This window comes from Engystomops pustulosus, chromosome 4 (genome assembly GCF_040894005.1).
Source record: "Engystomops pustulosus chromosome 4, aEngPut4.maternal, whole genome shotgun sequence".
Lineage (NCBI taxonomy): Eukaryota > Metazoa > Chordata > Amphibia > Anura > Leptodactylidae > Engystomops > Engystomops pustulosus.
Window position 1 is genome coordinate 164,630,252 of NC_092414.1, and position 14,685 is coordinate 164,644,936.

General features: G+C 40.9%; 1 protein-coding gene across 2 annotated transcripts in view; it reads left to right on the forward strand.

Moving 5' to 3' along the window:
* Nucleotides 1-14,685, forward strand: part of MAN2A2 (mannosidase alpha class 2A member 2) — an 85,000-nt gene that overhangs the window by 27,336 nt on the left and 42,979 nt on the right. For both annotated transcript variants that reach the window (XM_072148420.1, XM_072148421.1), the window contains exons 3-4: nt 3,867-4,124; nt 4,930-5,074. In XM_072148420.1, the coding sequence (XP_072004521.1) occupies nt 3,867-4,124; nt 4,930-5,074 (403 nt within the window). The remainder of the gene's footprint in view (nt 1-3,866; nt 4,125-4,929; nt 5,075-14,685) is intronic.

Consider the following 14,685-nt stretch of genomic DNA (forward strand, 5'->3'; position numbering starts at 1 on the left):
TTTGATAGAAAAGGGTGTAATGCTCACAAAAATACAAGAAAAAAGATTACATTATCTGTTTTTTCTTATTCTGATACTTCAAGCATAGGGTCAAATGAACAAACTTTAGACCAGGAGAGATCTCCACAATATGAAAAATGTTCCATTGTTAAAGAGAGTCTACCACCAGTTTTGAGTGTTGAGGCTATATGAAGAGGGCTCACGGGCTGAGCCCTCTCCATACACAGGTGGGGTTTGCTGCATATTGAAGCAAACACCCAACGCTAATACCTGCTATTGGTGTGAGCACTGATCGCTGGTATTAGCCCTTTCGATGCCGCTGCCGCATTTAAAAGACAGGGGCACGTGGGAGCCCCCATCTTTTTTCCAATCGTTTCCCAAATCACCCCTCCGCCCCTTAGCCTAGAACTGATAAACAGTAAAAAGCACAAATACGTTAGGTATCACAGCGTCTCAAAATGCCAGATTTATTCAAATATAAAAATGGTTATTGCCGGCAGTGAATCCCATAATGGAAAATAGCTCCCAAATGTCTGAAACATTACTTATACAGCATTTTAGGTCACGTAAAAAATGTAATTTAAAGTTATCAAACGATCACACAGTCCTCAAAATGGTGTCAATGAAAAAGCCAGCTCATTTCAAGAAATGACACCTCACACAGAACGTTATTAGGGTCAGAGGATGGCGAATTTTTTTTTCCATACACATTTGTTTAATATATGAAAATGTAAATGAAAACACAATAAAACCTAAAGAAATTTGGATCATACTGAACCAAAGAATAAAGCAGAGGTGTTATTTGGAGTGCACGGTGAAAGTGGTAAAAACTGAGCCCACAAGAAAGTGACGCAAAAGCCCTTTTCTTTTTGCCAATTTCCCCACATTTGGAATTTTTTCACCATACCCCTGTGCTCCTGTTCGGCAATCCCCCACGTCCTGCCTGATGTATTCTCACTGCCGCATGTAGAGAGTTTCAGCACACGGTGGGCGGGGGAATGGCTCCTTGCACACTGTATACCAGGGGTCCCCAAACTTTTTACATAGGGGGCCGCTCACTGTCCCCCTCAGACCGTTGGAGGGCCGGACTAAAGTCTAAAAATAAGTAGCGGTACATGTGACCTCATCCATAATATACTGGCACCCCCCTCAATTAATTATTTAATATACCGGTACTACACCCCCTTGTGAACTATTTTATATATTGGCCCAATTAATTAATATACTGGGACCTCTCTCCATTAATTATTGAATATGCCCCCCCCCCATTAATTACTAAACTGCCCCTCATAATTAATTATTTCCTATACCCGCACCATTAATTATTTCCTATGCTGCCCCTCATAATTAATTATTTCCTATGCTGCCCCTCATAATTATTTCCTATACTGCGCCTCATAATTAATTATTTCCTATTCTACCCCTCATAATTAATTATTTCCTATGCTGCCCCTCATAATTATTTCCTATACTGCGCCTCATAATTAATTATTTTCTATGCTGCGCCTCATAATTAATTATTTTCTATTCTACCCCTCATAATTAATTATTTCCTATTCTACCCCTCATAATTATTTCCTATGCTGTCCCTCATAATTAATTATTTCCTATGCTGCCCCTCATAATTATTTCCTATACTGCGCCTCATAATTAATTATTTTCTATTCTACCCCTCATAATTAATTATTTCCTATTCTGCCCCTCATAATTAATTATTTCCTATGCTGCCCCTTATTAATTATTTACTATGCTGCCCCTCATAATTAATTATTCCTATGCTGCCCCTCATAATTATTTCCTATGCTGCCCCTCATAATTATTTCCTATGCTGCCCCTCATAATTAATTATTTCCTATGCTGCCCCTTATAATTAATTATTTACTAATCTGCCCCTTATAATTAATTATTTCCTATTCTACCCCTCATAATTAATTATTTCCTATGCTTCCCCTTATAATTAATTATTTCCTAAACTGCCCCTCATAATTAATTATTTCCTATTCTGCCCCTCATAATTAATTATTTCCTAAGCTACCCCTTATAATTAATTATTTCCTATTCTGCCCCTCATAATTAATTATTTCCTAAGCTACCCCTTATAATTAATTATTTCCTATTCTGCCCCTCATAATTATTTCCTATGCTGCCCCTCATAATTATTTCCTATGCTGCCCCTCATAATTAATTATTTCCTATGCTGCCCCTTATAATTAATTATTTCCTATTCTGCCCCTCATAATTATTTCCTATGCTGCCCCTCATAATTATTTCCTATGCTGCCCCTCATAATTAATTATTTCCTATGCTGCCCCTTATAATTAATTATTTACTAATCTGCCCCTTATAATTAATTATTTCCTATTCTACCCCTCATAATTAATTATTTCCTAAACTGCCCCTTATAATTAATTATTTCCTAAACTGCCCCTCATAATTAATTATTTCCTATTCTGCCCCTCATAATTAATTATTTCCTAAGCTACCCCTTATAATTAATTATTTCCTAAGCTGCCCCTCATAACTAACTATTGGCCCCCAGTCGCCACAATCTTTTTAATGCCCTTTAATAAAAAAATAAAACCCTGTACTCACCTAAGTCTTCTATCTTCTTGCCGCGTCCGGGCAGGAAGGGGTGCGCGGCCGCGCAGCCTAGTTCATGGAGCGATGTGCACCGGGGTTGTATTCCGGCCACATCGCTCCAGTAATAGTGCTCGAGCGGCCGTTTCCGCCCGCACCGAGCACTATACAGTGACGGGCAGGAGCTTCCTGTCCGGACGAACGGAGGCTCCTGCCCGACTGTTGCAGGCCGCGAGGGCCCGGCGCTGGCGCGCAAAGTGTCGGGGGCCGGATCGAAACGGTCCGCGGGCCGTAGTTTGAGGAACCCTGCTGTATACAGACCTTGAATCTCTAGTAGGGAGGGGCTTTAGGAACCGCTTCGGTATCCTTTCATTAGCATCATTTTAAAAGTTGATTTTAGAAGGAGGGAGGCCATGGATAACAAGTATTAAAAGATTACCACAGTACCGGTGCCTGGATCTATGAGTAAGGGCTCCTAGTTTATCATGATGAATTCTGACCAGGTGAGCAGGGACCTACCGTAATTTTCACTATAGACAGGTTGGAGAAGCCCATTACACCTGCAGTGCAAATATACCTTTCTGATTTCTCTAATCATTTTCATTACAATATACTTGTGTGTTATAACTTACCTTTGCACGCTGACAGAATCCTCTGTGTAGTCCCAGGGGCTGGGCTTTGGTTTGGATGCATATCAAAAAACAACATGTCTGTGCTGCAGACTGCTCAGCTCCTGGCCCCCACCTCTGGGCTCCTGCCTCTCGCTACACATGCAGGGCTATGCTTCTCCCCTTCTTTCCAGCCTGATTTGGTATACTTTTTCTGCACATGTGTTACTGAGATTTTTAATACGTCTTTACTCTTTATCATTAGGGGCTTGTATTTGAAACTGATATATTGAGTATATTTATTAGACTTTGCTACCCATGAAATGTGTATGTGAAGTATCTGTGATTGTGTATTTATTTGTTCCCTTTTTGGGGAGCTAGCCCAGATACTTCTCACATGTGTGGCTTTACATAGCACTTAGTATTAGTTTTTGGTCCCTGAGATTCTGATGTGTTTTAACACATTTTAAATGTTTTTATGAACATTTTGTGTATGTCATAAATAACCTTTTTGGAATAAATTTTTTTGTATTTTTTTTGCCCATACATACCTTGCTTGTCTTTTGATACTTCTACAATAGGATGGGTGTCAGGATGGTTTTCATTCTATACATATCACACATTTTGCTACCAATTAAATGTTCATATTTAAAAATAAAAATAGCTTTTTTTTCACTACAGAGTCAGATTTCCGTCCTACAGAATCGGATAGAGCAACTTGAACAGCTTCTGGAGGAGAACCATGAAATCATCAGCCACATTAAAGATTCTGTCCTGGAGTTGACAGCAAATGCTGATGGACAACCAATACTTCTCCCATATCACACTCCTAATGGAACCTGGGTAATTCCACCGGATCCACGGCCCAGCTTCTACTCCATTTCCCCCAAAGACTGCCAATTTGCTGTGGTTAATAAAGGACAGAACACAGATTTACAGGTAAAGCAATAACTACATATGTACAAATTTGATACTGGTGTAAAAACAGCCCTATTTTATATATCTTCTGTGTTTCCTGTATATCAATTAATGTGTAATACACAATACACATACGTATGAGACATTTTATGAGTGTAGCGTGTGGGTATTATGTTCATCATTGCCACTGGCAAACTGATGGTTGTAGGAGTCATCTATCTCCTCCTTGCCTATTAATGGTAACTATAAATTGTTTTATAATACTTTATGTGACCTGTTAGGAGGCTCTAATAAAAACAGAGTACACATTCACATATCTCCACCCCCCCAAAAAAAATTACATGTCCTATTTCTTTCACATTTGTGGACCACAGATTTCAATACAACCGAAAGGGTTTACAAAAAAAAAGATGACACATGGATTACAGATGATGCTAAAGAACCAGGTGCAAATTTTGCAGACCATCAGTTTATTTTTTGATGGACGTGAAAAAAAATGCAAGACTGACACAAACAGAATGGACGTGTTTTTTTACAAATGCTTAAAAGAGACGTTTGTGTGAATGAGAACATTAGATTGTCACAGATTGTGACACCACGCTTCTGTTTTATCATGAAATCCTATTTACCAGGTTGAGCATGGAAGAATAAAAAACGATAATATGCACTTGTCAAATCACCCACCTGCCTACGTACAGATGCCGAAGACCCTTTTGCTCCACTGTCAGTGTAGCGCTTGGCAGATGACATGCTGTGAACCGGTTTTGAATTATGATTCTCAATAATATGTTATTCAATTGACTTCTCGCATAATGTTGTGTTCCAGATGCTGGATATCTACACACAGTTGCCTTTTGATAATCTTGATGGTGGAGTGTGGAAACAAGGGTTTGACATCACGTATGACCCTACAGAGTGGGAAACGGAACCTCTACAGGTTTTTGTCGTGCCTCATTCACACAACGATCCTGGTAAGAGAAGAAATATGCTTTCATCCATGATGACTTGGCTTTATTCTGTAAGCAGATCTCAGGACCAGTGGGACTGAGAGGAGTTATTGGGACTTGAGTCCAAACATACACAATGGGGGTCATTTACTAAGGGCCCGATTTGCGTTTTCCCAACATGTTACCCGAATATTTCCGATTTGCGCCGATTTCCCCTGAATTGCCCCAGCATTTTGGCGCACGTGATCGGATTGTGGCGCATCGGTGCCGGCATGCACGCGACGGAAATCATGGGGCGTGGCTGAACGAAAACCCGGCAGATTCGGAAAAACCGACGCATTTTTTAAAAAAATGTGTCGCAAAAATTGCACTTACCTTCACTCAGCCCAGCTCGGTGTATTCCAGTGTGTTCCGATGCTCTCCAGCGCAGCAGCGCCACCTGGTGGACAGCGGAGGAACTACCTTAATAAATTCCGTCCGGACCCGAATCAACTGCAGAGAACGCGCTGCTGGATCGCGAATGGGCCGGGTAAGTAAATCTGCCCCAATGTTGTGTTGTAAAGCTTCTCAGCAACAGATGGACGTAGGTTAGGTGCTACCAATTTGTCATCAGCGGACTTATCCTTATATATAGTTGCAGCTTTGTGGCTTGGCTTTAAACACATCCAACTTATATAGAGGTAGTCCCCGGGTTACATACAAGATAGGGTCTGTAGGTTTGTTCTTAAGTTGAATTTGTATGTAAGTCGGAACTGTATATTTTATTATTGTAGCTCCAGCCAGAACCTTTTTGGTCTCTGTGACAATTGGATTTTAAAAATGTTGGGTTGTCATAAGAACCAGGATTAACACTAAAGCTTCATTACAGACACCTGTGATAACTGTTACAGTTGATCATTGTAGCCTAGGACTAAAGCACAATAAATTACCAATATCCAGAGGTCCGTTTGTAACTAGGGGTCGTATGTAAGTCGAGTGTTCTTAAGTAGGGGACCGCCTGTAATAATAAAAATCCTCAGGATGATAATTTATGCTTCACGTTTTAACGTTTGCAAAGCAGAGAAAGCAGCAGAAGATATTCCCCTCACAATATAGTCAGCTTTTGCCGTGGACATTCGGCAATAAACTCAGCCGTGTATCTGTCTCTTGCCTAACTCTTCAGCAGCTATCGTAGATTAACTGTCAACTCTCCAACAACCATCACACAGGGACCTTTTTGATTTGTTGCTGAGCGACTCATGGCATGTCACGATTGATCTGGTGGTTGACACAGCAGGAGGGAAATTTCTTTCAGTGCCTTGTTGAGAGAAGTGACTGAGTAGCTGTGGCATTTATTTTATGCATGGCGTCCGCTGGCAGATATTATAATTGGATCTACTACATACAGAGAATCCAGTTGAAATACCGTTTACAAAGCTATACAATGGTGTTGCAATGTACACAAACATATATATATATATATATATATATTAGCAAAAAGTTTATCATGTGCTTTTATGTAATGCACGGCATACTGCACAGCTGGTTTGCTTAGATTGATCACCCTCTCTTTAAGGCTACCCGAACACATGATATTTTTGGGCCGCAAACAAAGCACAAAAGAGACATTTGTGTGAATGAGAACATAAGAAAACGCATAGTCCGTTTTCCCCATTGTCTGTTTTTCCGGTCCTTGTGTCATTAGTATGTTATTCGTTCCTAATCCATATGTCCGCAAGAGGGTACGCGTATCATCCATATGTCATCCGCATTAAAATGGAAGGCTGGTGACTGATGTCCCTGGCTGGTCCCAAACATTTGACATTGTGTTAAATGGCAACTGATCCGAAACATTGTCCTCATGTTTTGTGTCTGTCCTACGTCATTCCTGGCGTATACAGCTAACGCTATCTACATTGCTCTGTGTTTACTGCCCATGGTTCCTGAGTTCCTCTCCTGGTTATCACCCTTGGCTATGCCTCAGACAGTGCCCAGTGCCCATTTTCGCATCCTCTGGTTCCATGTAACACCTCCTCTTGTATTCTGTTTCTGAATGTGTAGCATGTTGTACTTTCTTTGTTTGGCAGGTCCTCCTGTGCTATTACTGTGTTAGGGTGAAACTAAACGGCGTGGCTGTGTTTTGCGGATGATCAATTATGTAAAGCTATATTCAATCGGCTGTGTGCTCACCCGGGTCGCTGCAGGGAAGTGGGGGCGCTCTCCTCACCCCTCCCCTCTGCATTGAAAACAGAGCGACCACAACCACCATCTGGCAAAAGATAGGACATGTCCTTTTTTTGTGGTGCAGCTGCCAGGCCAGATTACGGTGAGGTGAGACACAGTGTTCTCAACGCACCAAGACCTGGTACCATAGACCTCTAATGTGGCCGTGATTAGGTGTGGCCAGATCGTATCCACAATAACGGTAGTTGTAACCATAATTCTTGATGGAAATATTATTTAGTTACAGTTTCATGTACTGAAAACATAAAACTGTTACTAAATAATAACTGATTATTTAAGATAATAATAATTTAATAATAAGAATTATGGCGACAATTACTTAATTTACTTAATGATCACAGTGATGTCTAAGCCGTTCCATTTAGTTGCACCTATATTGGTTTCAAGCACCATTATTCCATTTATGTTGAAGGACATCTACCACCAGGATGAAAGACTGCATGCTAATGAGCCTGAGAGGCTCCAGGCTCCATTAAAAGCTATGGAGCCTGGAGCCCCTCAGGCTCATTTGCATACAATCTTTCATCCTGGTGGTCGATGCCCTTTAAGTCCAGCTTTACATGGAAGATGTAAAGATTTGCAGATAATTAGGGTCTTCATGTTGCCATCTGCTGTGCTTTCCGATGTTCCCAATGCTTAAACTGCACCAATATAGGGGAGAACGCATTGTGAAATCAGCAAACTTCCCCTTGAGAATAGAAAAATGAATTAAGGTGCTTTTCTTGGGAATTAAGGTTTATAGAGTGGGCTAGCAGACAGAGGCCTGTATGAAGTACTTTTTGAGTTGTCTTGTCATCATAACATTTGAATGTAGATATAGGTGTAGGTGTAGGACATCAGTAATTATATTATTTAAAATAGCTTTACTGTAGCAGAATATGGGTAGCTGAGCAAAATTTAGAATAAAAAGTAGTTTAGTAATAAAATAAGAACATATAGGAATAACACCTTGACATCAGGGATTTGTGAAAATGACTTGTGTCCCGTGAAACTGAAAATAGGACAGTGTTGACCTGCTGTATAAAAATGCTGGAAGCTTCATTGTCTTTTTTTATAATCTTATACCTTGACATTTCCTTGCCTGTCAGATGAAATGTTAACTCAAATAGGATCAGCGGAGCATAGAAAATAAATATATATCTGAATAAAATTCATTCAGAAATATTATTTGACAGGAAGCAAAGTAAAATGAGCAAAGCTTCAGACAGAATTTTACATCCAGTGATTTTAATCCCCCAGTGAGTTTTTACCTCCAGATTGTCTATTCCTAGTGCTGGTGTAGACAATCATGAGGGAAATCCTAGCTTATGTCTTGGCTTATAAAACAGCACGTTTGAAGGACTCTTTCTATCTGTCGTGTAGACATCTCTATTAGTAAAGGCATCTGCATTATAGACTACAGGCAGTCCCCAACTTAAGGACACCCGACTTACAGACAACTGCTAGTTACAGACAGACCTCTCTGACCACTGTGACCTCTGGTGAAGCTCTCTGAATGCTTTACATTAGGCCCAGGCTACAATGATCAGCTGTAAGGTGCCTGTAATGAAGTTTTATTTATAATTTTTGTTCCCATGACAGCACAAAATTTTGAAAATTCAATTGTCACTAGGACAAAACAATTTTGTCTGCAGTTACCATTATAAAATATACCTGTTTGTGATTTACATACTAATTCAACTTTATAAGAAACCTAAAAAACCTGTAATAGTGGTAATCTGGGGGGAAACAGTCGATCCCAAACAATGGTCTTTAAAGGAAACCTGTCACCACAAAACCCAACAATAAACCCTGGAACTGTGACTGTGGTGTAATGAAACAAGTGTGGATCCTCTGCTTTGGGGCTTCTAGACAAAAAACGGTTGTATTTCCCATCATTGTACTGCCTCCTTCCGTATTCACATTAAAATAATAACCCTCATCCACAAAGCTCTGAATAATGCTGCACCTCCCTATCTCTCTTCTCTCATCTCAGTCTATCGCCCTTCCCGTGCTCTTCGATCTGCTAGTGACATTAGATTAATCTCTACCTTAATTCGACCTCCCATGCACGTATCCAGGACTTCTCCCGAGTTGCTCCAATTCTCTGGAATGCCCTTCCCCGGACTCTCAGACTAATACCCTCCCTCCAAAGCTTCAAACGTGCTCTTAAAACCCATCTCTTTAGGCAAGCCTATCACACTCCCTAACTGATTGAAATGTCAACTCTCCCTTTACTAATCCATCCTATGTCCTTTCTCCCATCTGTTATCCGGCAAACAGCAGAAATATACCAAGCTCCAGGCTTCTTTACAGTCTTTTTCACCTAGGACCCTGTAAATAAGATGGCGGCTGGTGGCTGGTTCAAGCAGAAACATCGTTGTTTAGTAAATTATTTATTAAATTATTTTATATTGTTCCCTTATAAAGAATGGCTGGACCATTCTACAACCTCTTGTGTCACCCCCTCATCCTCATAGACTGTAAGCTCTTGTGAGCAGGGCCCTCACTCCTATTGTTCCATATGACTGTTGGTTCTTTGTAATTTATTATTATATCTGTCCCCTATGTCCCCTATGATTTGTAAAGCGCTACGGAATTTGATGGCGCTATATAAATAAAGGTTATAATTATTATTGTGTTCTGAGACCCAGTCAGGAAGGCAGGAGAGTTCTTGAATCCAGTCAAGTTCCTCCGCCCTCAGGTTCCCTTTAAGCCCACATGTGTCTGTATTTTTTTTTAAGTTTCCTGGGAGTTTTTCCACCTGATCTACTGAAATTCTGTAATAGGAGAAATGTAACTTGAAGCTTTTAATACTAAGCCACTGTAATATACACTCACCGGCCACTTTATTAGGTACACCATGCTAGTAACGGGTTGGACCCCCTTTTGCCTTCAGAACTGCCTCAATTCTTCGTGGCATAGATTCAACAAGGTGCTGGAAGCATTCCTCAGAGATTTTGGTCCATATTGACATGATGGCATCACACAGTTGCCGCAGCTTTGTCGGCTGCACATCCATGATGCGAATCTCCCATTCCACCACATCCCAAAGATGCTCTATTGGATTGAGATCTGGTGACTGTGGAGGCCATTTGAGTACAGTGAACTCATTGTCATGTTCAAGAAACCAGTCTGAGATTATTCCAGCTTTATGACATGGCGCATTATCCTGCTGAAAGTAGCCATCAGATGTTGGGTACATTGTGGTCATAAAGGGATGGACATGGTCAGCAACAATACTCAGGTAGGCTGTGGCATTGCAACGAAGCTCAATTGGTACCAAGGGGCCCAAAGAGTGCCAAGAAAATATTCCCCACACCATGACACCACCACAACCAGCCTGAACCGTTGATACAAGGCAGGATGGATCCATGCTTTCATGTTGTTGACGCCAAATTCTGACCCTACCATCCGAATGTCGCAGCAGAAATTGAGACTCATCAGACCAGGCAACGTTTTTCCATTCTTCTACTGTCCAATTTCAATGAGCTTGTGCAAATTGTAGCCTCAGTTTCCTGTTCTTAGCTGAAAGGAGTGGCACCCGGTGTGGTCTTCTGCTGCTGTAGCCCATCTGCCTCAAAGTTCGACGTACTGTGCGTTCAGAGATGCTCTTCTGCCTACCTTGGTTGTAACGGGTGGCGATTTGAGTCACTGTTGCCTTTCTATCAGCTTGAACCAGTCTGCCCATTCTCCTCTGACCTCTGGCATCAACAAGGCATTTCCGCCCACAGAACTGCGCTCACTGGATGTTTTTTCATTTTCGGACCATTCTCTGTGAACCCTAGAGATGGTTGTGCGTGAAAATCCCAGTAGATCAGCAGTTTCTGAAATACTCAGACCAGCCCTTCTGGCACCAACAACCATGTCACTTTCAAAGGCACTCAAATGACCTTTCTTCCCCATACTGATGCTCGGTTTGAACTGCAGGAGATTGTCTTGACCATGTCTACATGCCTAAATGCACTGAGTTGCCGCCATGTGATTGGCTGATTAGAAATTAAGTGTTAACGAGCAGTTGGACAGGTGTACCTAATAAAGTGGCCGGTGAGTGTAAATCACTAGGTGAACTTTTTTTAAGGAAAAATCTAAACCTGCCTAGGCTGTTGCAATAAAACAAGGTTTTTATGCCTATAATATGTCACCTAGAGAGGATCTCTTCACTTCAATGAGGCAGTGTTGAATTTTGAGCTGCCATTTACCTTGCCTGCTTCTTTTAATACACCGTAGCTTTGTATAATTTCGAACCTGCCTGTCATCCTATAAAGTGAACACAAATAGAAATATGTAGAATAAATTAAAGGTCACATACGGTAGTAATTACATTGGCACTTTGTGCTTAGAACCCCAGAGAGGGCGTATTGGGAAATTGACTAATGTGGCTACTTTTACATGTAATGGTCATTAATGATGGTCTTTTATCCTAGAATGCTTGTTATTAATAAGATTGACTTCATGTATTATGATTTTCCTCTGAAAACACTTAATAGGGAATAGGGGATAAGTGTCCAATTGATCATGAGAATCATTCTCCATTAGTCATATCTATATAAAGCATCCTTCCTTTAAATATGTATTACTGCTCTATTAACAAGAGGACTTGGTGATCCCCTCAATCTATTGATCAGATATTATTACCCTATCCTGTGAATGCAGGATCTGTGTTTGATCTGGGAAACCCTGGGGAAGATTAAGCTCAACAAAAGGGGGCGGGTATGTGAAAGGAGGAGTGGCCTCAAACAAAAAACCAGAGTTTGCCAAAAATACTCCTGACCCGACAGAATTGTGTCCTAACTTTCTGCATAAAGTAAGCCAACTAATAGGAGGTGCAGAGTATGACTAGGAATTCTTATACGGCACCAGATTTATCATCCAGCATTAGACACATATGAAGCTGGTGCAGAATAACTCTGCAGTGTCTAACATTAGGACATTTTTTTATAAATCTATATGGCGGCTGAACATCCAGGGCTGGAGCTGAGCTGATTTCATCTCATCATAATACCCTTAAATCTACCTGGACCTTCTCTCCTAATATATGAGTTCCTCCATCGCAACCCCCATTGTCCTTTGATCTACCCCACACATAAGTGCCGCATGGGATAGACTAAGATATATGCGTTCTATAAACACCCAAGCATCATCTCTCTGGCTTCACCATGCTTAGTTGTTCTTCTTGTTCTTCTTAGTTGTCACCAGGAGAACCATTAGCACCCCCCCCCCCCCAGACCATAGTACATACACTGCAAAAGAGTTTTTGAATAAAAAATTGGTTTTACAGAAAAAAAAGATATGTTATATAGTACTTTTCAATGCCATGTGCTCTGTGTCTAGGCATCTGTCCCCTGGGGGTGGCTATGGGGGTTCAGTAAATGAAAACACCCATCACCTGGCTTAGCAACGTCTCCTGCTCCTCTATAGCCACTCCCAAGGGACAAGTGCTTAGTCACAGAGCACATAGCATTGAAAGTTATTATATAACATATTTTTTTTTCTGTAAAACCTATTTTTTATACATAAACTATTTTGCAGTGTATGTACTATGCTCTGTGGGAACTGGGGGAGTGCTAAAAATGGAGACAGTTTCCCTTTAAGCTCAATTGTGTATGTATTGCATCTCGTTCTGTGACTGTTATTCTTCTTATATTTGTTATCCGTGGCCTTCTTTACAATTATGCTGGATTTTTGGGTATTGTAACCACAACCCCTTAGTGCGGCAGCATCACAGGCTGTTATACTGTGCAGGAGCACTTCTCCCCACTATGTGCTGCAACTCCCTCTTCTGCCTGAAGGAGGGGTGAAGTGCTGAGGGAGCAGAGGGGGAGTGAAACCACCTGTAAATATGCAGCACCGGTGGGCTCTGTTAAGACCCCGGGAGCCCTTCAGGCTCATTAGCATAACTTAACATTGATTTTAGAAGGAGGAAGGACATGGATAACAAATATAAGAAGATTACATAGTCACGCTGCTTGGATCTATGAGTAAGTGTCCCTGGTTTATCATGCCTGATTTTGATTTCATTAAAGTTAATGCAGCCAAGCCACGGCTGTTAACGAAAATACAGTGTTTCCTGGACCACATACAGTCATCTGAATTGACGTTGATGTCTATTCTAGAAATGATCATTTCTTTTTCGAGGTTCATTTAGCATCTAGACTTTACAATATTTGAAGAGAATGCATGGATATGTAAACAACCTCTTTGGAACATATGTCTCACCAGATGTCTATAATATTGTGTGTCATACAGAATGATTATGATCCTGTGACAAAATATTATAGAAGACAGAGGGAATTTGAATAAATCCATAACAGTTTTGATTTGTCTTTTCATTCATTAATCTAATGCTCATGTGACCCGCAGCAAGGAGTAACTACCCACCTCAATAACCCCCTTTAGAAGCAATAAACCCAGCTATTCCCTTCAGTCATCCGTACTTCACTGCTGAGGCATTTCCCTGTACAGAAGTCCTTTACATTTCTTAATTTCCTGTCACAGCGAGTTTATTGTGTTCCAGTCAAGACTTTCACTAAAGCTTTCGTTCTTTTCTCTGTAACCTCTCACAAGGTCAATTTGCTTTTGTGTTTTAAACCTTTGCCTCAATGTTAGCCCAATTTCCCATCATTTTTAGCCTATAACTTGACATTCTCCTTACAATGTTCTCTTAATTCAGAAGTTTTATTTCTGTCAACAGATATTGTCCAGGTCCTGGGGTAGTCCTTTCAATCAGTTCCCACAACATCATACTACAGCATTATTAGAATTAATGTGGCACTCTTACAATTGGATACTATTTTTTGCTCAGTATATTAAACAATAAACCTAATTTTGCTTAAGTGTCCTATTTTGACTTAGCTCTCTTCTGGAAAAGGTTACTGTAATATTGGTTTTTCCACTATCCCCTGGATTGGCAGTGGCGTAACTAGAAGCTGATGGGCCCCAGTGCAAAGACTGTGCCAGGCCCCCGACTATAATGTATTTATAGTAATAGTCTTCTCATATGGGAAAGTAACACCATAAGGGCCCCCTAAACCTCTTGGGCCCGAGTGTGACCTCAACCTCTGCACCCCCTTAAGTTACGCCCCTGTGGATTGGTGATAACTGCTAAATCAAATGCTCCAGCATTTGTCTCCTGTAGCCAGGGTCGGATTAAGGTAGGTGGAGGCCCCTGGGCGTAGAATCTGGTGGGGCCCCCATTAATGTAGCTTAGACAGTGGTACATATTACTATTCTTAATTATCATGCATATTCTAAAATTTCTCCTACTTACATGTTAGCCTAGCTGCTGTAAAGTGGTGGGGGCCCCGGGGTGCGTGCTCCTTGAGCCCTTCCTATAATCCAGCCCTGCCTGTACCACTACACAGCAATAACAAAGACCAAACCAGTGGTTGTAGATCTTTCAGTATGAGTTATGTTTAGTTTGTTTAGTTGCT